Source organism: Cucurbita moschata, unplaced genomic scaffold, assembly GCF_002738365.1.
Source record: "Cucurbita moschata cultivar Rifu unplaced genomic scaffold, Cmos_1.0 Cmo_Scf00048, whole genome shotgun sequence".
NCBI lineage: Eukaryota > Viridiplantae > Streptophyta > Magnoliopsida > Cucurbitales > Cucurbitaceae > Cucurbita > Cucurbita moschata.
Genome location: NW_019268564.1, coordinates 489,468 through 512,095, shown reverse-complemented (window position 1 = coordinate 512,095; position 22,628 = coordinate 489,468). Strand labels below are relative to the sequence as shown.

Here is a 22,628-nt window from a genome sequence, read left to right as displayed (position 1 = left end):
GGGGGGGGGGGGGGGGAAATGTCAACCCGAAAACCAACTTGAATTGAGATGGATAGTTCGAGTTGATCGAGTTATTGGGTCATATGAACACGACGTCGATGAAAACTTTTAACATTTTTAAGGGTAAAATCATAAATTCAAAAAGATTATAATCAAAATTAAGAACTTAAAAAGGAGATTAAGAATTTGAGTATATTTTACCTAAAAAATTTAATTTTCATAAATAACCTAAAACCCCTTGAGAATCAAATCAACCAAAATCGATCATACAAAAAGCAAAAACACTTCAGCTCAATAAAAAATAATATTAAACAATGATAAAATTACATCTAATTTCATCGTTGCATTAAATTTTCAAATAATCTTATTTTACTTTTCGAACACAAAACAAAATTACACATTTTCAACGTCTCCAAATTCTTAGGTCTCTTAACTCGAGATAAGCTAACTTGAACGGTACAATACACGTCAATTTTTTTCAAATAATAATTGATATCTTATTCATTAAGCTATGCTCGATTTATCGTGCATGTCTTATCATTTAAAATAATATTCGATGCATTTTCTATTCAACGAGTTTACGTGATCTTTTAAAATTAGAATCAGATCCTAACTATATAAGAACGACAACCTCCCAAATAATTTAGTAAGGTCGGAAAATATATATAAATAAAGAAAATATTTTTTTAAGCATAAATTAAATGTTTTATAATAAGTATTAAACAAATGAATGCTTATAAATTTTCAAAAATAACTTTTTATAATTTAAATTCTAAAAATTATTTATAATTATTAAGGCTCTAATTTATTTTTAATTTTTTTTAAAAATAGGGAAAAAAAAACGATGAAAATATATTTATAAACATTAATCTTAAAAATTTGTCATTTATTATTTTTTACTTTCCAAAAAGAAAAAGAATTACTTTTTATTTTTCTCACCAAAAGAATTTATTCCTCTTATAAATTTTATTGCTTATGTTATTTTCTATTTTAAATAATATATAATAATTTAATTAAAAAATCTAAAAATATGGTAAATGGCAGTTTTCATGATTTTATAAAGGGTGTTTTGTTCTCCTCCCCAACCAATGTGCGACATCACAATCCACCCTCTTCGGGGCCCAACGTCCTTACTAGCACACTGTCTCATGTCTACCCCTTTGGGGAACAGCCTCCTTACTAGCACATAGTCCGGTGTCTGGCTCTGATACCATGTTAGATGAACACAACTCTCTATAATGGTATGATATTGTCCACTTTGAGCATAAACTCTCGTGGCTGCTAAAATGTTGGACTAAAAAATTGAAGGAAAAAAAATTCAATAAATTAGTTGCTTTAAACTATTAATAAAATATTCTCGAGAATCAAATTTACTTTAGTGTCTTATCTATCGAGTAAAACTGAAACCGACCATCAAAATAAAAATCTAAATATGAAAATGACGGCTCTTATTTATATTTATATAGTTTAAATTTTTTTAATTTTCATATTTGTATCATTTAGTCGAGCACGGAAAAAAAAGTGTAATAGATATTTATATTTTTAATTATTTCAAATACCGTCGGTAATTTTTTATTTAATAGAATGCTGGCGTATTCGACATAGGCTAGCAGTTATTGTTCGCTTTGACTCGTTAAGCATCGTACAGTTTTCAATATTTATGTCGAAAGAAGATTAACCGTTCGAAAATTTGTGAGATATTTTTTAAAATTTAGGTACTAAATAGATACGGACATCAAAATTTTATATTTTATTTATTTATAAATTATAAAATTGTTTAATTTATTTTTAAAATTTTCAATTTTGTGTTCCATAAATTATTGGTTTATTATTATTATTATTATATATATATATATTGTCTAAATCTATTAAAAGTTTATAAAATTAACAAATATAATATAAATTTTAATTTTATATAAAAAAAAATTCATTAATTTTTAAAAATTTTAAATATAAAATTTAAAAATTTTCCAAATTTGCAGCCTTCTTCCTGGTATAAATACAGAGCTCCCCCACTTTCATTTCTATGAGTTGCATCGTTAAAAGCTTCTGCAAATTTTTTTGTTTACTTCTCTCTTTTTTCTCTGCAATTTCTTCTGTAACTTCTAGGTTTTCAGCCATTCATGGGAACTGAAGGTCCTCCAAGAACAAGCATTAATGGTGGCAACGACGATGTTTGTTCTCTCTTTCGCTTTGTTCTTCCCTTTTTTTCTGTTTCAATCGATAATCGAAACAGATTGATTTTCCTTTTGGAATTTTGTTGTTGTCGATGTGTTGGACTGAACTGAACTCAAATCGTTAGAATCGTGGTTTATTTTAGGGGGAGATTTCATGATTCTATAGCTCATTTATGAATCAATCTGTTTTTCTTCTTCTTTTGATTTTGATTTCGTTAGTCCATTTTGAATTTCAATCTTCTTGTTTCAATGAACTAGTCAGTTTTAGAAAACTATACCTATTTATTTTATTTTTCTTGTTAGATGAAGTGTATAATCTTTTGAATTGCTGCGTTCAAACTGACATACTTCAATCATTTAATCATTTTTTTTAGTTCAACAATATGTAGCGGTGAGAATTTGAATCTCTTAAACAACACTTTCGACTTAATGATCGAAGATAAATGTTTTAACTAGTTAAGCTACGCTTTAGTTGAAGGACCTTTTTTGAATATCAATCTTCATGCTCCAATAGACTTGACTTAACACCTTTCCTACTCTATTATACATTTATTTTTTGGAGGGGAGATTTAAATCTCTTAAATAATACCTCCTTCAGCCTCTCGAATTTGTTGGTTAAGGATATATGTTTTAACCCGTTAGAGTTAGGGTTGAATTATTGACATGTTCATTTTTTTTATTGTGTCATAAATTTATTGCGTTTACCAATCATCCATAATCATCCACTTGAATAGCTAAAACCTACTTGTTGGCTTTGGTAATTTAATGTTTCTATTCATAGCCTTGATGGCTTGTCCTTGTTTAGTTCTAAATTTTTTACTGCACAACTTGAACAAAACAGGTTGCCTTTTGTGGTGTGATTTCATGTTAGGAGATTAGTTGAGTTTAATATGATGATGGTGAATATGACTTGTAGTTTGAGACCACAAAAGGAAAAAGAAAATATCAGTGGGTGTCCACATATCAGCACTAGACTTTGCCATATGGTCTGTGGGTCCAATTCCCAGAAAGATTTTAGGGTGATGTGTGAAATTTGGATCATGAAACATAATGAAGAACCTTTTAAACATTACTTTAATCTTGAGACTGATTTTGAGATTGGAATATTCTAATCAACCTTAGACTTCCAAGATTATAATATTTTTACTTTATACATCATTCTGTTACTGATTGCTTGCTCGCTCTTTATTTGGCTTGCCATTGAAATGATATCTATCTTTTGGCTGATTGATAGGGCACCAATAAAACAAAGGAACACAAGGCAATAGATGATTGGCTTCCAATTTCTTCTTCAAGGAATGCAAAATGGTGGTATTCTGCCTTTCACAATGTGGCTGCCATGGTTGGTGCTGGCGTCCTTAGTCTTCCGTCTGCAATGGCAAGCCTTGGATGGTAGTAAGCTCAAACTCGGATGGTAGATAGAACTTGGTGAAACTTTAACTACCCTTAGTTGTAAGAGCCCAAACTCACTGATTTTCCTCCTCTTTGGGCTTTCTCTTTTGAATGGACCCCAAACTCACTGTAATACCCTTAGTTGTATGTCAGAGAGAGGTTTCATCATTCTTATAAAGAATGTTTCAAGATCCAGCTTCCTCGCTCGCACTCGTTCCCTTCTCCAATCATCCACCTCCTTTAAGATCTAGCGTCCTTGTTGGCACACCGCCTCGTGTCCACCCTCCTTCGAGGCTCAGTCTCCTCGCTGGCACATCATCTAGTATTTGGCTCTAATACCATTTATGACAGTCCAAGCCTACCGCTAGTAGATATTATTCTCCTTGGGCTTTCTCCTTCGAGCTTCCCCTCAAGGTTTTTAAAACGCGTCTGCTAGAAAAATGTTTCCAAACCCTTATGGAAAATGTTTTGATTTCCTCCCTACCCGATGTAGGATCTCACATTAGTAGTCGTCGAAGCAGAAAAGTAAAAGAATTTTGAGAATCGGTTTAAACTATAGTGACCATCAACCAACCATCGTTCAATTTAGATATTGATATTAAAAGTTTATTAAACTCAACATTGTCATGTCGTATTGGACTCGAGTGTGAGCTAATTTGACCTCTTCGATCGGCATTGATTAATCCAATCATTTGCAGGGGTCCTGGTGTGGTTGTCATGGTATTGTCATGGATCATCACTTTATACACATTATGGCAAATGGTGCAAATGCATGAAATGGTTCCTGGGAAGAGATTTGATAGATACCATGAACTCGGTCAACATGCGTTTGGAGAGAAATTAGGCCTTTACATTGTGGTGCCTCAACAACTCATTGTTGAAGTTGGTACCAACATAATTTATATGGTGACTGGAGGGCAATCGCTGAAAAAGTTTCACGACCTTGTTTGCCCGAGCTGCAAGAGTATCAAATTATCTTACTTTATCATGATCTTCGCTTCAGTTCACTTTGTACTCGCCCACCTCCCCAACTTCAACTCCCTCTCTGGTATCTCTTTGACTGCAGCTGTTATGTCCTTGGCGTATGATGCTCTCCCAAAACTCTCAAGTTTACGAAGTTATAGCAGAAATTGACCTTGAGTACCTTGATTGATTCGCAGTTACTCGACGATTGCTTGGACAGCCTCCGCCACAAAGGGTGTTCAGCCAGATGTGGACTATGGATACGAAGCTAGTACTACATCAGGGATAGCTTTTAACTTCTTAAATGGTCTGGGAGATGTGGCTTTTGCTTATGCAGGGCATAACGTGGTACTCGAGATACAGGCAACAATCGCATCTACACCGGAGAAGCCCTCGAAAGGACCGATGTGGAAAGGAGTCGTTGTCGCTTATATCGTTGTTGCCCTGTGCTACTTCCCTGTTGCTTTTATTGGATACTGGATGTTTGGAAATTCTATGAAAGAAAACATTTTGATGTCACTAGAGAAACCTACATGGCTTATTGCAATTGCTAACATGCTTGTTGTGATCCATGTTATAGGAGGTTACCAGGTAAACTTCTTCGATCGATGTCGAATCTTCGTATCTGCAGTTTGAATGAACGGCTAGCTGTTCGGTGTAATTAAACAAAACATACTTGTTTGTGTGACTGCAGATATATGCAATGCCAGTGTTTGACATGATAGAAACTGTATTGGTGAAGAAAATGCATTTCAAGCCTAGTTTTACGCTCCGATTCATAGCTCGGAACGTATATGTCGGTTAGTAAGCTTCAAATCATGCCTGCCATTTCAAACAATACTAAACTTAACTAACTGGGTTTTATCCTATGATTTACTGCAGCAATCACAATGTTCATTGGCATTTGCTTCCCTTTCTTTGGTGGTCTACTTGGATTCTTCGGAGGATTTGCCTTTGCCCCAACAACATATTTCGTAAGCCAACTTTTTACTTTTGGTCATCTTTCTTCCTGTTTCTCATTCTTGTGGAGTATCTCAGTTCTCGAACCCGAAAACGAAACTGTCTAAAGATTTTTCGTGAAGAAATTACGATGCTTGCTTACCGATACTTCTCGTTTCATTTTGCTTTCTCAGCTACCCTGTGTCATGTGGCTTTCCCTTTACAAACCCAAAATGTTTGAATTCTCTTGGTGGACTAATTGGGTAATGCTCTCCTCGCACGATGCTTGTTTTAAAACTTTGAGGGTAGCTCGGAAGGAAAAGCCCAAAGAGGACAATATCTGTTAGCAGTGATGCTAATATTTTCTTCTCTTCGTCGATTTCAGATATGCATCGTACTTGGAGTGGTTATAATGGTCACAACGCCTATCGGAGGACTCAGAAATATCATACTTCAATCCAAGAACTACGAATTCTTCTCATAAATTACGACAGCTTCAAAGTGAAGCAGGAACTCAAAAGAAGCATATGACAATAGTATCCATAGGTATGTTGAATTATAAAGATAAATAGAATCCTAGAGTCCAAACTATCTTAGAGAGGGATTTACTGTGTCTAATCCCTTGTTCAGTATCTTTGTAAATATAGTAATTTCAATGCTAGTTACATTGTCAAACTATGAATGGAACGGTATTGCTTCAATTTACTTTGAGATCCCATATCAGTTGGACAAGGGGAACGAAACGTTCTTATAAGGGCGTGGAGACCTCTTCCTAGTAAACACGTAACCTTGAGGGGAGGTCCAGAAGGGAAAGCCCAAAAGGACAATATCTAAGCTTCGGCTATTACAAATGATATCAAAGTCAGACACCAGGCAGTGTGTCAGCAGGAAGCTGAGCTCCCAGTGGGGCGGATTATGAGATCCCATATATGTTAGAGTGGAGAACAAAACATTCCTTATAAGGGTGTGGAAACCTCTCCTTAGTGATACATTGAGGAAACCCATAAGGGAAAACTCAAAGAGGACAATATCTGTCCATAGTAGCCATGGGCTATTACAAATGGTATCAGAGCCAGACACTAGGCAGTGTGCCAGCGAGGACGTTGGGATCCTAAATAGGTGGATTGTGAGATCTCACATTTGTTGGAGCGAAACTAAGCATTTCTTACAAGGGTGTGGAAACCTCTCCTTAGGGGACACGTTTCAAAACCTAGAAGAAAAAGCTCAAAAAAGACAATATCTACCAACAGTGAGCTCGAGCTGTTAAATTGTATCAAACCCAACACCGAGCAATATGCCAACAAGGACGTTGGCCCCCAAAGAGGTGGATTGTGAGATCCCCCGTCTATTTTCCCTAGTGACGCGTTTGAAAACCTTGAGGCTTAGCTAGCCCAAAAAGGACAATATCTACTTGCGGTGGGCTTGGGTTGTTACAAATGGTATCAGACCTAGATACCGAGCAGTATGCCAACAAGGACGCTGGCCTCCAAAGAGGTGGATTGTGAGATCCCCAACTATAGGAGTGGGAAACGAAACATTCCTTGTAAGGGTGTGGAAACCTCTCTCTATTAGACGCGTTTTAAAACTTTGAAAGAAAACTCGCTCACGGTGAGTTTGCCGTACACAATCATAGATAGTTAAAAGGCAACAAAAACTCCAACCAGTCCACAAAATCCTCCATTCATTTCGTCATTTTATAGAGCATTATCTTCCCTACTTGCATATAGCTCACAAGAACAGTCATAATCTATAAGTTATTAGCCAAATTTCTGTAACTCAGATCATACTAAAAACATAACACACAGGAATTCACAACATATTTATATATATACCACATGAAAAAGAACAATAAATTACTCATTGAAGAAGAAGAAGAACAACAAGAACAAGAACAAGAAGAACAGAGCATCATAATTCCATATAAGAGATCAAAACAGAAAGTTACTGACCACAGAACTCTCTTCCATGGAGAAATCTTGATACCCTTTTTCCTTCTCTGAATCATCACTGAATAGAAGATGAATCCCAATGGCAACCTTCTTCTTCTTCTTCTTCTTCGTCTTCTTCCTCCTATGTGGGTTTAAACAATCCCCACAGAAAGCCTCTCCCCTCCATTGTTGCAGACCAAACCAGAGACAGAGCTTTTGAACAAGCTCCAATAATGGCTTCCTTCCTTCCGTCCTCCTACCTCCCCTTCTTCTTCTCCACCTTGCTCATTCTTTCTCTGTAAAGCTCAATCCACAGATTCATAATCCACATAATACTCACAGAAATGGCCGTCGCCACAACAAAAATCCAAGAAATCCAAAGCCATTTAGGAATCACACTCTCAGCTCCACCATTAACGTAGAACTCCCCCATCTTGTACAGAAAATACGGCCCAAAAAACCCTCTAACAATCGAATACAGCACATAAAATGGAGGAGATAGAAGATCGCAAACCCTACCTGCAAACTCAACATCGCCTCTTCTCGCTCTAGCAAGCGTCCAAGCGTTCTGACAAAAGCTGGTGATCTCAGCGAGAATCAGAAGAACAAGAATCGCATAAGCGCCATGGGAGACAACATATCGGCAAGTGAAGAACACGAAGAGAGTAACCAAATGATGAGCGATGAACAGCACATCCGCAGGGAAGAAGACGAGATAGTGCAATAGATCCATGAGAAAGTAAGCGATGCTGTAATCGAGAACAGAGTTTTGAAGATCGGTGTTCGGTGAAGCGAAACCACGACCGGCGTCGGCGAAAATAGCACCGGAAGCTAAGAACACGGCCGGGGTTCCATGTGCAAAGGAAATCGCGCAACTCGAAGCTTCCGGCCGGATCTTAGGGCTCCAATTACGAAACAGAAAGAAATAAGCAATGATATAGATCGTGAAGAAGATGGAGAAGAAGAACGGAAGAGGATTGAGATGGGTTTCCATCGAAACCCGGTGATCGGCCGGTGATCGGAAAATTTGAACGCGGAGAAAAGGGAGGGAATGGATTTTTGGAGAGAATCAAACCGAAAAGCGAGATGGGTTTTTCGGATTGAAAAGATTGAAACCCAATAAATAAACAATGATCGAACTTTTTTTTTTTTTTTCTTTTTTCTGCAGAATCTTCAAAAACTTTGTAATAATTTTATATTTGAAATTTATTATTCTATTTTTCTCTAATTTTAAAATATAATTAAGATTTTTCTATCGTCATAAATGGCAACTACTGAGAGAAAGGGATGAACGATGTGGATGATTTTCTCGTCTCCGTCCTTATATGAAAATTTTCATAAAATTTTGTCCTATTAGTACCGTGTCGAGATATTTTTTATATTAAATCGTATAATATTTTAATTAGATTAGATTGGTTGGGGTTTGATCCAATTATTTATTTTATTTTAGAATAACTATAAATATATATAGGTAAAATATTTATTTATTTGAAACTAGATTTTAATATATATTTTAAAAATTACTTTTAGAGTAAATAATAAAAAAATATATATATGTATATTAATATTTTATTTTATTTTTATTTTTTTGGAACAATCTTAGCCGGATGAACTTAAAAAATCACAATTTTAATTAATAAAAAAAGGCGTAAATTACTTAACCTAAATATGGGTTGGTTGGATCGGTAGTCCAACCCATCCCGAAATTGATTCACAACCTAACCTTTTAGTTTCGAGTTGGATTTGAGTTGTTTAGAATAAGAGATTTGGCGTTGAAGCACTAGGCTGAAAGTGAGCAATTAGAAGGCGACAAATGTGAACACGAGAGTTGAACGTGAAGCGAGACAAGAATCACTTTTGCTTTTATATATATATAATTGGGTTAGTTCGGGTTGACCTGGTTCCTTGCCTACTGAACCCATACCCAATCCGAACCGAATCAAGTCTATAAAAAAATAAATTTAAAAAAATCCAATCCAACCTAAAATCCTATTTAAACCATCCAAACTCTTATAGCTCAGGTTGGGTTCTTGAGTTACCGAATTGAGTGTACACCCCTAATTTCAAGTACCACTATTTTACTTTTTAAAAAATGAAAAAAGTACCGACACTATATAGATTTAGCCTTAAAATTTATATGACGTCTAGAAGTCATTCCGGTAAAAGTTCGATAATCAAATTTAGAAGAAAAAAAAGTTGGAAGGAAATGGTTGGAATTGGATGATCAAATAATGTAAAAGTGGTAGGTTATATACTTCATTATAGAATAACAATAAATTATAATAATTATATTTAATTTTCATGTATAAATATAGGTAAATATAGGTAGGCAATGGTAGGTCACCTTTCGCATCAACTTATGTTTCTAACCATATGCATTCAATAATATCAATCCAAAAAAATTTTTTAAGAAAAAAAAAACTTTAAAATAAATACCCAAATGAACCGTAGCCCGTTTTTACCTAACTCAGCCTAATCAATACCTAAAGACTCCCATACCTTTCTTGGTTGGACCAACTCAACCAGCAATTTTCGTCTTCCTAAATTGAGAGAGAAAGAAGAGCAAGAGTGTCACAATCACAGACTTTCCGATTGTGTGGCCCTCTTCTCAAGTGAGTCAAGCCAATTTGTATTCACATTACTTATAACCTCAAAAACGTTATAACCCCAAAAACGTACACTCAAGCCTGTACCTTTGATTCGAGAAGAAGGTTTTTAAAAACGGGGGCATAGAGATCTTGAAAGAGGGTTTGAAATGCAAGATTGAGGGAGATTGAAAACAATACTCCCTAAGACGAGCATGACTACTACACAGAGCAATTCTATGACTGATAATACGATCGATAATCATAAAAGTCCATACATTTGAATCTTAGAGCAGCATCGTAAATCTAGACATCTAGTATAATTCACCATGAAGATGATTTTACGAATAAAAAAGTCTTGAACGTTAGAAACTTCGAAAACCATAAAAGACAATTTCAACTTGTTCCGAACAATATGACACGAACCGAAATTGGTAGGAGGAACACAAAAAGAAAACCCCTAGAGAATTAGGAGAAAAGTTGGTGCTAAAACTAAGTCCTGTTTTCATTCACAGACCCATATGTGTATGTTTTGAAGTTATCTCAATGTACAACACACAATACAGATAAAGAACACTGCTCATTTCCAAACCAAATCAGAAGCACTTTCTAAATGATGGCTTCTATTCTGTAACCAAATCAATCAGGAACACCACTGCCCACTTCTATCCTAACTTCTTCCTAAAATATAAATATAATCAATGATCATCATGAGGAAATGATCATCAGTTCTATCACGAGTTCCCAACATCACACACTCCCTAATCGATTTCACCTTCTTCTACATCTTTTATAGCGTTCGAAGATATGTAATTCGGCTCGATCTCCTCGTCCTCTTCGTCTGCTTTTATGAACAAACCCAGTTGTTCCAATGGATTGCTCCCTACAAATTTGAAACTACCCAGACCGTCTTGTGAGTGGTCAGGGCTTGTCTCGTCAACCGAGCTTGGTAACTGCTCGGTTGGAGCAGCTTTGAGCATCTCCCAGTCTTCCAGTAATTGGGAGTTCTCATCTATTATAACAGTTTTCTCTATCTGCATTGTATTTAAGTGAATGAGCAAAAACTATGGAGTTCTGGGTGATTAATCTGGCGCTTAGATCGATTGTAATTTACCTGCAGCAACGCCTGTCGTGCTGCTTCTCTGTCGAGCTCCCTCTTTCGTTTAGCTTCGGCTGCAGCTTCTGCTTCAGCTCTTCTTTGTGCATCTTGTGCAGCCTTGGCTTCTGCTTGCAGTCGTGCTTTTTCTACATTTCATGTACAGAATTTGTTAAAACACAAGCGGGAATACATCATAAACCACAAGAACAAAGCCAGATGAAGTTCACAAGTCATTCCAAACTACCTTTCCTCTGCTCCAGTTCCAGTTCCTCCCTCTCCCGTCGCAACTTCTCGGGATCGCCCTTGTCACCCTGATCTCGGCCCAGATTAAAATGCACACCATCCAGATCAAAACTTGCAATCTCTCATTGCAAAATCCATTAAAAGTAGTTCGATGCTAAACAAGTACGCCGTGTATTGAACCAACCTGTGTCATCGTCTTTTCTTTAGCTCTTAAAATTGTGTCGGCAAATCGGTTCTTCAGAAGAGCAGCCCGGTAAAGCCTCTCAGGAGAGACACGCTTATCAGAGTAGTTACCTGCAATATTCATTAAATGAATTAACTGGAATGCACACATAAGAGGGGTACAAATTCTCACTCTTACAGTGAGCTAGACATGCCTTTAAGTTTAGGCACTTTTTCTTAAAACACTTTCAATAACGCATTGTTTACATTTTTTTGAAAGAACATTCAAGAACAAATTTGTTTGGTTGCCTACACTCAAAAAAGATTCTACTAGTCATAAATATGTTTTTTGTTATTATAAAAGTCACTTGCTTATGATCACCTCCAAGTGTTTCTTCCAAAGAAGTTCTCTCATCAATCTGGTTTGTCGTAATTTTTTAAAAGTGTTTTGAGTCATATAAGATCACTTAAAAACTTAACACATTCTAAATTAGTGATTCATATGAAAGTGATTAAGGAAAAAGTAATTTCATTTAAAAGCCTTCGTTTTTTCTTTTTTATAAAGAACAACTCCAAACACACACTTAAAACTCACCATCCTGATTGCAATCTGACTCGGTAGAACTAGGCTTGCCTGAAGTTTGCTCAAGTTGTTCGTAGCCACCTTCAAATTCTGTGGGAAGTTGTTAAATAGCATGAGTGACAAAAGCAAATGCTTCAAATTCAACATCCATTATCATGCCCAATAACAATATAAAACAAAAACTCAGAATGGTGCCAAGAAAATTAAGGAACTACTTAAACACAACTATTATGATTTAAATTATAAAAAAAAAATACACAACATAAATGAGGCACAGTCATGGCAGTTTTCTTCTTTTTACATCTAGGGTATTAATTAACATCTGAGGAAGTTATCAATAATATTTATATGTACATCACATTCTAAGATATCCTGACCATTTAAACACATGTTTAATGTGCATGAAAAGTGTTTGACATGCACCCCAATAAGTGTCACACTCAAACACCAACTCAATTGGTTCAGCTAGAGTTTAACATGCATCTAACACAAGTATATCACCAAAAGTAAAGTACGTGTGCTTGAAAAATCAAAACAATGATATACATGAAAACACTCGAGCATGCTTACCAATTTTTCAATCAGTAGTAATGTTCATTATAATAGAAAATAAACAATCTATGAATGTCAAGAAAAATGAATTATTTTAAGATTCGCCACCATTGAGATCTAAATAGGTTTTGACAATGTTACAATGGAGCAATTTCACATTCCTTGAAAAACACAATATATAAACATATATGCATTGGCAGTGCTTCAACAGACTATTTATGGCTCAGTCCCAAAAGTTTAATATATACATACAATCAGCCCCTAATCAATTTAATATATACATACAATCAGCCCCAAAAGTTTAATATATACAAGAAAAAGGACTTGGTGTTTGTAATATATACAAGAAAAAGGACTTGGTGTTTGTAATATATACAAGAAAAAGGACATGGTGTTTGTAATATATACAAGAAAAAGGACTTAGTGTTTGTAAAATATACATACAATCAGCCCCTAATTAATTTATCGATCAACATATGTAAATAATCTCATTAAATCTTAAGAACATATTTTTCGGATAGAAATTTCAAATTGTTACAAATGTTGGATTAAATTGTTACATGCTAAAGCTAGGAACTAAGCAATTACAAAATTGAAAGAAAAAGCACAGACAAACCAGTACAGTCTAAAGTTTAGAGACATTAAATTTCAAAGATTAGAAGTGTACATGAAACTTTTTTAAATGTCTAATAAATAAAGTGCCTAGTTCATATGGTTATCCTAGATTTTTTGAAAATGACATCTCAACGTGCCCATATCCACAAAAAAAAACTAAAAGCTCATATTTAATAGTTGTCCAGCCAGCACAGAGTTATCTATTTCATGAAGATAAAAAAAAGTTATAGCATAATCCAATTTCTTAAAACGAATGACAAAGAAGGATAAGAACACCCACGATTCCTTTCAAGAGGTCCATCCGAAGTAGTAGCTTCAATCATAGGACCTTCGGAGCCAATGGTTTCTGGAACCTGCTGATAGTCCAAAACAAGAAATCAACAACCTCTGACATCCATTAAACAATAACAACAAAGCAAGTATTCATATTGACCAGACGCCACCCATTTGATAACAAATTATTAATCAATAAAACACCTGTTCGTGCACTCGAATTGAAGCTTTGTCACACTCAGAATCGTTTTCATAACTAGAAATATCCGAATCTGCAAACACAAAGGTCGCACATTAACGATGACATTCCACTCATTTATCAACCCATCCAACATACGGATCTATTAGCTATAATACATATATTACGAGACTCCTCAAGTGCTTTCAATAACTACAATAAGTAGGTATAATGCTAAAAGATCTTGATCTCGCAAAATGGCAAAGACAGAATACCACAACAGAGAATACCACAGAACACAGAAAAGGAAAACTTGACTAACCCTTTGAATTTCTTGAGATCGTGCATTTGCTGTCAGCAGCACCTTTCTCTATCTCTAAAGGAGCACAGCTTGAAACCGGAGCTTCATGCCCACCAACATTCATATACTCATCAATTGGCCCACTCCCTAATATTGCAATAAGAAGAAAATAGAGTAAAGAGCTATAGGAAAATCGACTCGATAGATGCTTAGTGAAATCAAGGAAGGCCTAAGACCTTTAGATGGTTGCATTGATGAGTTGCTTACTCCGGAGTCATTCAGCATCTGCAACTGAAAGTAATAAATTATTTAATACAGAAGCAGTCAAATACACACGAAGTGTAAAATAGAACACAATCGTCGAATCGGTATTAATACCTCAATCACACAAGGTTCAGCACCGGCATTATTCTTTTGTTTTTCCTGAAAATGATCATCTAGAAGCTTCCGCAATTTGAAAAGTGTATCATCACTGAGATCATCAATGTTAACCTCAAAATCTTCTTCTCCGGATTCCCTTCCACCAGAGCTATACTCTCTCAAGAAGTCAATTATATGCATGGGCAATTCTCCTAACAGCGACTCCAGCTCTCTCCCCAGATTTAGCTTTTCTTCATCTGTCATCACACGCTTGGTGGGTATGGGTGTAACTTCTTGGGGCCTAGAAGCAACTTTCATCTTTTTTTGAGGCGTGTGCTTAACAGTCTCAACAGCTTCCCGAGGTCTAGATTTAGATGGCAATGCATGACCATCAGTTTTGGGCAGTTTCTTCTCAATAGCCTTCCATCTCATATCAAAATATGAATTGAGAACATCAGCCATAATATGCACGTCATTTCCAGGGGGGTTGTAAGTCATTGCATTGGAGAAAGTAAGCTTCACATCAGCAAGAAAATCGAGTGGACTTGCGTACGCTCCAGAAGATAACTTGGACTTCACGGTTCCCAGATCCATTGGATGCTTAATAACCGTGAAATAATCAGGGAGATTTAACTTCACTGCATCAACAGGCGTGTTGAATACCCAGGCATACTGGTGCGACATTAACCTTTTCAAAAGTTGTTCACATTGTTTCATCAAAGCTGCTGAAGTAGCATTTGTGATGTTGGAAACAGACGCTTGCACGGTAGACTCAGCTCTACCTGAAGCAACCTGTCTGCTTCCTTGCCCTTTCTTCTGGCTTGGAACATTAGATTTCTTTTGTTTCCCAGAAGTCAAATTTGAGGTATTCATAATGTACTCAGCTGATGGCCCATCGCGTCCATTGCTACAGCTAAGAATATCACTCGAAGACGATACTGTAAAACTATTCGTTCTAAGCAATTCTACTCTCTTTCCGAGGGTCTGAATCTGTTCAAGTTCTTTTCTCAATCTATAAATCAAGTCCTTCCTCTCAGACTGCAATAGGTTTGTCAACGGAAGAACTCGAGTGGGAACTCGCAAACCTTCACAACTTTCAGAATTAAAACTGATACATCTCCTCATTGGGGTACTAGAAACTTCTGAAGCAGCAATTTCAGGATCAATTCTTCCCGAGCTTCCAGAACCCTCTGATTCACCGGTACGAAAGGAACTATGGCCATAGTATCTTTCCGGGTATCTGATATTCTTCTCCGTCCTCATATCCATTTATATGAACCACCCTCCTGCTTCAGCAGCGCCTTGGATAAATTCTGCTTCTTCAAGAACACAGTCACTAATTCAGCACGTAATCATACACCTCTGCAATAGATTAATCACGCCAAATCATTCATTCAGGCCAAACCCTGGAGAAATTCGAGAGCACCAAGAGCGAAAATTTATCACCACTCCGATGAACTCAATACCAACACGTCCATTCAGTAACTCACGAATTAACCCACAAGACAATAACAATATAAGGAAAAGTACGAACGAATCAGAACAATTTTTTTGTATTTTAAATGAACTATAAGTCAGTAGTATAAATTACGAAAAGAGAGCAATTAGATCCAATCCAAATACTCGTTTCTTTGCAAATAACCCAAGTACAACAAAACCCCCCGAGATTTGACCATCTACAAACCCCAAAATTGAAAAGCAGACCACAACCCTAGATGAATTACCAGTCGCTTCACGAACTTGCGAGTAAATCCCAACAGCTCCACGAAACAAAACCCCTCGCACAGGCCTGAATCGCAAGAACACCCCTCCAACAACTAAAAACCCGAGAAAACCCCAATCGAAAAGCGTAGATCAGAACCCGTCACTGAACCCCACAACTTGAAATCGAACTTGAAACACAGATGAAGGATGCAACAGAACATCCAAACCTCAAATCCGAGAAAACTCGCAGAAAAACAACGCCAATCGAAGTCGAAATCGAAGATCGAAGAAGAAAAAAGAATGCGCGTCGAAAACCTAGAGAGAGAGAGAGAGGAGAGAGAGAGAAGAGAGAGAAAGTGCGAAGCCCTCACTCTCTAGTCTACTATGCTAAAACACAAAGGCCGCGATTTTTCCACGGGGTGTAGGGAAATGGACGGTTGAGATTGAAGGCACCAGTGGGTGGATCGGGCGATCGTAGCCGTTGCATGTGGATCCCAGTTGGGAGGAGATTTTATTTTAAATTTTGCCAGTCGGTGAGAAAAGTAAATGACGGTGGGAATTTGATTGGTCAAGATTGGAGGGAACTGTAAATGAAAGGCGAAATTGTATACGGATCTCAAACCATCTTACGTAATATGATTGGGATTCCATATTAAATCCAAGTCCGTGATTGCTGATCGAACGACATGTCGTCCCCTCAACCGTCTTAACTTCCTTCTTTCTTTAATTGAATTAATAAAAATTTCTCTAAATTTTATATTTCTCTTGAAAATATTCTTAATTTTTTTAAAAAAAAATTAAAATTGAATGAAATAGTTAATATTTTATTTTTTAAAAAAAAATTAAAATTTTAATAATATTTCAAAAATACATTTACCGTTTAGTACTATATTTAAAAAATATCGATAAAATTTTTAAATTAACATAAATAATCTTAAAACGTCAATATATGGACGAAATTCATCTATTGACATCTCATAAATTATCTACAAACATTGGATTATTATTTAAAAAATTCATTATGCATTTTTAAATTTTTGAAACAAAGTTTAATAATATTTTTTTGAATTATTTGCAATTTACCTCCATGATGTTTTTTTTTGGACTATTTTAATAGTTAATATTGAAATTTTCTAGACAAAATACTAAATTTAAGAATTTTTTAATCGACAGACATCCGACAACCGCACAATAGGCTTGTGGATGAGAGATGGGACAACCTTTTCCGTTGTCTTTTTCAAATTCCTTTTCACCGGGTGTGAACTAGGATAGATAAAGGGCAAAATCCCTGAATTTAGTGGAAAACCCGCCAATGCCGAGAGTTTTCTTCCAAGAGGGAATGGAATTTGCCCATAAGCCACGGGGACAGGGGCAAGGTGGTTGGAGGAGAGCTAAAGTGGAATGACGGAGATTGGATGGCCTAGAAAGCTGGGTAGGGTTTTGGGCGAGCTGTGGGCTACATTAGATATGGGTTGAAATAACGAGAGCTGAGATTACGATGGCGTTTGAGAAGAAACCCAATGGTTTTTAAAATTTTGTTTACCTATTCTAAATATAAAATATAACTTATTTCAAATATAAGTTGACAAAAATGATTCAATCTATCCATAATATTACACCACTGTCGTCGCCGACTTAAGCATAGCTCAACGAATTAAAACAAACCTATACTCCACCCACGATACCCATTAGAGGAAAAAAAGGAAATTAGACTTTGATCTCCAAAACTTTGGTGCTTGTTCATGTGGATTCTGCTAAACTATGACGAACACATTCGATCAAGAGTACGAGTACCAACGAAAACAGCTAAAAATGGGAGGAAGATATCAAGCAAAGGAAGGGAATTGCATTGAAAGAAGATGGAGTGATTCTGGTTATTTACATGGCGTAGAGGTCAGAGAGTTGAAGGAATGAATATGGCTTTATTACTCGGTACCTTGAAATCCATGGCCGCCATAATCATCTTCGATTACTGGTCACTCTGAAACACCACAAGCATCCTAAGTAGTGATCAGCTTATTTGAGATCTACCTGCCAAATAACAACATGATATCAAAACCCAGCAAACGAGCTCGAGAGAGAGAGAAGGCGAGCACAGTTTAGACAAGCAGGCATTTTCAGAATTTCCCAGCTCGAACCAATCATCGATCCATTCATACACCGATCGATTAAGTTGATGTTTATAAGAAGAAGAAATCGTTCAACTAACCATCGATCCATTTAGAGTTTAAAACCCGGTTGAAAACTTATCTTGAAACATTTGTTATCTCTGGGAGCTAGACGTGTGGGGATAATAGATGAAGCTTCGTTCGGGATTGGTCGGTGGGTTAAAGGACGCCCCACGTCCCAGTTAATCATTTTGAGGCTTCAAAAAGCTTAGTAGATGAATGGGAGTAAATCAAACTGACCTTAATTTCAGCTTCATCTTGGGATGGAGGATTTTGCGTGGCAGTTCGGTGTTGCAGTATCGTAAAACAGACACGAGACCACTTGCTGGAAGAACTATCTACAACTATAAGTGAACGAAAAGACACGATGAAAACAGGGCAAACACAAGTGTTGAATTCCATAAACAAACACGAACGGGTTCGTATACCTTACTTATCTCAACAAGGGGGCATAGGGAGCTGGGCATGGAGAGACTGTGTGATCTGGTAACTGATCTATGAAATCAATCGCCACTTGCAAACATGAATGAAGGATTTTCTTTTCTATTCTAACAAGCTGGGTAGCAACTCTCTTCTTCGGGTTCAATTTACCATCGGCCAACTGATCGATCCATGGATAAGCAAAAGTGAAGAATTACAGGTCGATCAGAACAAAAAATAGAACGCAAAAAATTACCAGAGACTCGTCTTCGCTCAAGGTAGTCGGGTAGCCTGCCAGTCGTCTCTTGAAATAATCAGCAATTTGGTCCAACATTGCTCTTTCCATGCAGGGGCTCACCTAAAAAAAAAGGTTTCACCGTAGGTGGATCATCAAGTATTGTTTACAAGTTAACAAGAACTTTTACAAACTGTCCGCCCCATCGAAACTCGTGAAAAATAAGGCAGGGATCGTGTTGGGAATCAATATGTCATATAATTAAGGATTTTACCCATCTGAATCCAGGAATCAATATTAGTATCAGGAATATGTCATATCCTTTGTATGGAAAAGATGAACTTGAACGAACAAGCCAAGGAAGATGTAGCTAACCGTACGCCAACCACCACCTAGGTTGGCCTAATGGTATATTGGGGGCAAGTAAGAAAATGTAATCTAACTCTAGAAAGATGGTGTTAGGAATACAATTATAAGAAACTAAGGGCATATTAGTAATTAGCCTAAGGAATTCTGGCCCGATCACGAATATCGAAGAAACCAAGTCAAGAAGTTCGTTATCGAGAGATGATTATAAATTGAGTGAGTGGGAGGAGAGAAAAGTATGCCATTGTTTAAGGGCTTTAGGTTTGAGTAAGAATCCTCAAGAGAAGGAGCATCTAAGTACATCAAAAATATTTGGGAGTAACTGTATTCATTTACGATATTCTAGTTCTATTCGGGTTTTATCAAACGATCCAAATCTTAACACGACCATCGACCTAGATATTAAAGTCTTACACGAACGTTTACAAACAACTTACAAGCTCTATTAAAGATCCAATCCTTAAACAAGGAGAATAATGAACGTGGACAAGAGAGAACTTACTGGACATACTGGGCCTTGAGAAGAAATAACAGACTGCATTTCTGAAGGATCAGTAACATAGCCAAGCCGAAGATAAGGAAGCATGTCTAAGACAGCTTCTTTCTCCTTTCCAGCGTAAACCTGTGTCGGAAATAAAATTTCACGAAACGCCATAACTTAAAACTTTCGTTTCTGCCAGTATTTTAAATGCATACATAAAAAGTTTGAACTGATAATCTGCCATTTCTTTGAGCAACCATTCTTTTATCCTGGTACTGAGGATCTTCAGTATTCAAAGCAGCCTGAAACATCGGATAAGAACATTAAGAGAAGACATTCATCCAAAAGATCACTTGCAATCGAACACAAAGCCTTACCTCAACTAGTAAGCGGTCGTAGGGATTATCTTCATCGACAAAACCATAATTCAGGAGTAATTTCGAATTAGGTTGTGGCCCACACCTGTTCTCAAGAGTTTGAACAAAAATGAAAATCTTGCTAAAGGAACTAAAAGATGTGCAACACAAACAAAAACATTTAACAGATAAGCGATCATGTGAACAGTCGCGCGTAATTTCAATCATGTAATAAACTTACCAAACAGCGATTGACTCCCCGGCCTTGTATGAACGATCAACCACTAGTTCCACAGCGCCATCAACAGCAGTTAACATTGCCTTGCAATTGCTTCTATAAGCCAAGAGTGGAGGGCCAAGAGGCACCAAAGCAAATCTCCGAGCCAAACTTACTTTCTGAATTCAATAAGCCATTAGATAATCAATTTGAATCTTTGTCTCACAAGCACTTCATCTAATTAACCATCAAGGGTAATGATAATTGCAATGATAGTTAAGAAATCTAGATCATATAAATAATAACAACAAATTAGTTTAAAGAATCACTCAATACTGAAGAGGATCAAAGAAACTAAACGGGTTTCGATTACCTGTAAATGCACCACACAAGACTGAACTGCAACAAAGGCTTGTTTGAAAATCTCAAAGGAAAACGCTTCAGTTGGAATATCATATGGGTATTGCTGCAAATTTCCAAATTAAAAACAGCTTAAACTCAATAAAAGCAATTATTCTTCATCTAATTGTTCTCCAAACTATACAAGGGCATTACCTGAAACAGAGAGCCAGCCATAAACCAGACAGTATCGAGTTCATTATACTCCTTCTTGATTCCTTCCGCCCTTTCAAGAACTTCGCTCTGATCCAGAAAGTTTCCAACTCAGAATGAGTAATTAGGTGAAGGAGGCATACAATAAGTTGAAAATCAATATTGCTACCTTTGTTGGACTGCCAGAAAGGTAATCAAGTTCAGCTTCTGACCATATAAGAGGCGACTCTACGGCTAATTGGCCTCTCCCACGCTGACGATCGAGCTCTCTGATATAAGGGTACCAGAAAGACTTCTTTCCTTGTTTCTTCTCATACATCAAATACAAAGCCAAGCATGCCAACTCTGACAACTTATTGGTAGTCAACAATTCGGCTGCAAGAAAATCCAAGCAGCCATTACATACAAAACTATTATATCAAGATTGACTTCTGGCTCCCAAATTCGCGTTAGAAAATCTACACAACCATGCCATAACAATAGACTAGGAAGGTCTCAGCAATAAATATTCAAGAACAAGAAAGCAACATGACACAAGTCTTGAAAAGCGAGCCGAAATGCTTCATCTAACAATGTAAAAACAGAGAGTACAACAGCACTGCTTCTAGCTACAACCAGAGATCATAGAACATATTTTTATTTCACTTGCTAGTTTCAGGCAATCGATTATGAACATGCTCATTAGTAGCAAGAATTTGAAGTAGCACAGTCAATGAAATGATTTACAGACAGAAGAAATCATACCAACAGTCTCATTTCCAAGAACTCTCTCAAGCGTCACAACCAAGGAATTCGGCACTGAAAATGCAACATCACCCGCCTGAAAGAAAAAAAAATCGACCAATCCCAAAAAGCTCCACAACAAATTCATCGAATTAACAATAAAAAACACTTCCAAAACCAACAAAATCCTCATAACTTCACCTCGAGATCTTCACTCGCAGCCACATAATGTATAGGCTGATGATTCCTATCATGCGAAGCCCTTTCCCCAAGAACGACCTTGCAAGGCGGAAGTCCATTCTCGTGCATCCAAGCCTTCAAATCTCCAAATTCATCCTCTTCCATTTTGGTCACAGCTTCACCATTCTTCCCATCCTCCTTCCGCGACCCGGCAACAAGGGTATCAGAGCTCGAAGAAGAACAAACATTCCGGCGACGAATTGGACGAAAAGAATGCGAAAATGAGGGAATTCGCCGGGCAGAAACGGAAATTTTGGGAAGAAGAAGAAGAAGGGGGCGGTGGACGGCGGAAGAAGAAGAATAACAACGTGAAGGGGAAGGAAGACAAGTGTCGAGTACAGGACAGAGCTCCATTGGAGGGAAATGGAAGCTTGAGATTGGTGGATTGTTAGGGTTTGAGGTGGATGAGTGTACGGAGCGGAAGATGAAGAGAGAAATTGATGGATAGATATTTTCTTTGGCTTTCTCAATAATCTCAAATCAAATCTCAAATTTGTGATGTGAGCTTTCGATTTGGATTCCGAATTCTAATCCGATCCGACAACTAACAAATTAGGTCGTAATTTTAGAACCGTGCATCGTAACGATCTCGATCCTCATAAGCTTTGAGAATAACCTAAGTTCGGTTAGTAATTTTTTTGTCCGACTTTTCTCCTTCGTCTGATTTTAGCCGAGGTTCTCTTACCCGAATACAACTCATGCGAAAACTCAGGTATGCACATTGCTGTATGTACGTGTTCGCTTGATTGCAAATCTCGAAGTATGAAGACGAACACAGTGTATACGGACTAGGTTGTAAAAATATTTTGGATCAAT

At 36.8% G+C, this 22,628-nt stretch overlaps 4 protein-coding genes across 13 annotated transcripts; 1 reads left to right on the top strand and 3 right to left on the bottom strand.

Annotated features, from left to right (window-relative positions):
- Positions 1-2,019: 2,019 nt before the first annotated feature.
- On the top strand, positions 2,020-6,148 carry LOC111435173 (lysine histidine transporter 1-like). 2 transcript variants are annotated; one of them, XM_023072541.1, is made up of 8 exons: positions 2,020-2,174; positions 3,412-3,569; positions 4,268-4,651; positions 4,730-5,123; positions 5,227-5,332; positions 5,415-5,506; positions 5,666-5,734; positions 5,857-6,148. In XM_023072541.1, exons 1-8 carry the CDS (start codon positions 2,124-2,126, stop codon positions 5,953-5,955), a joined length of 1,353 nt encoding a protein of 450 aa, XP_022928309.1. In that variant the 5' UTR covers positions 2,020-2,123; the 3' UTR covers positions 5,956-6,148. The 2 variants fall into 2 exon arrangements, with proteins under 2 accessions (XP_022928309.1, XP_022928311.1); XM_023072543.1 differs by lacking the exons at positions 2,020-2,174; positions 3,412-3,569 and adding an exon at positions 3,605-3,629.
- On the bottom strand, positions 2,945-21,447 carry LOC111435160 (transcription factor GTE9-like). Of its 7 annotated transcripts, XM_023072524.1 has the most exons (13): positions 21,444-21,447; positions 18,714-18,717; positions 16,757-16,759; positions 14,369-15,234; positions 14,227-14,281; positions 14,012-14,137; positions 13,716-13,783; positions 13,519-13,594; positions 12,084-12,161; positions 11,511-11,620; positions 11,328-11,394; positions 11,099-11,229; positions 10,465-11,018 (listed from the first exon to the last, which is right to left on the bottom strand). In XM_023072524.1, exons 4-13 carry the CDS (start codon positions 15,221-15,223, stop codon positions 10,746-10,748), a joined length of 1,839 nt encoding a protein of 612 aa, XP_022928292.1. In that variant the 5' UTR covers positions 15,224-15,234; positions 16,757-16,759; positions 18,714-18,717; positions 21,444-21,447; the 3' UTR covers positions 10,465-10,745. The 7 variants fall into 7 exon arrangements, with proteins under 7 accessions (XP_022928288.1, XP_022928292.1, XP_022928286.1 ...); XM_023072520.1 differs by lacking the exons at positions 16,757-16,759; positions 18,714-18,717; positions 21,444-21,447 and adding exons at positions 2,945-2,966; positions 16,075-16,439 and having other exon boundaries at positions 10,706-11,018; positions 14,369-15,756; XM_023072518.1 differs by lacking the exons at positions 16,757-16,759; positions 18,714-18,717; positions 21,444-21,447 and adding an exon at positions 16,075-16,440 and having other exon boundaries at positions 14,369-15,756.
- On the bottom strand, positions 7,229-8,572 carry LOC111435185 (TLC domain-containing protein At5g14285-like). The gene has a single exon (XM_023072557.1). The coding sequence runs from the start codon at positions 8,391-8,393 to the stop codon at positions 7,656-7,658; it is 738 nt and encodes a 245-aa protein (XP_022928325.1). The 5' UTR covers positions 8,394-8,572; the 3' UTR covers positions 7,229-7,655.
- On the bottom strand, positions 17,879-22,305 carry LOC111435167 (fructose-bisphosphate aldolase-lysine N-methyltransferase, chloroplastic-like). 3 transcript variants are annotated; one of them, XM_023072534.1, is made up of 13 exons: positions 21,774-22,305; positions 21,594-21,669; positions 21,019-21,224; positions 20,853-20,939; positions 20,671-20,763; positions 20,322-20,476; positions 20,102-20,186; positions 19,940-20,026; positions 19,746-19,865; positions 18,899-19,000; positions 18,656-18,823; positions 18,463-18,566; positions 17,879-18,085 (listed from the first exon to the last, which is right to left on the bottom strand). In XM_023072534.1, the coding sequence occupies exons 1-11, from the start codon at positions 22,164-22,166 to the stop codon at positions 18,656-18,658; spliced, it is 1,572 nt and encodes a 523-aa protein (XP_022928302.1). In that variant the 5' UTR covers positions 22,167-22,305; the 3' UTR covers positions 17,879-18,085; positions 18,463-18,566. The 3 variants fall into 3 exon arrangements, with proteins under 3 accessions (XP_022928302.1, XP_022928301.1, XP_022928303.1); XM_023072533.1 differs by having other exon boundaries at positions 18,651-18,823; positions 21,774-22,304; XM_023072535.1 differs by having other exon boundaries at positions 17,879-18,081; positions 18,651-18,823; positions 21,774-22,304.
- Positions 22,306-22,628: the final 323 nt, after the last annotated feature.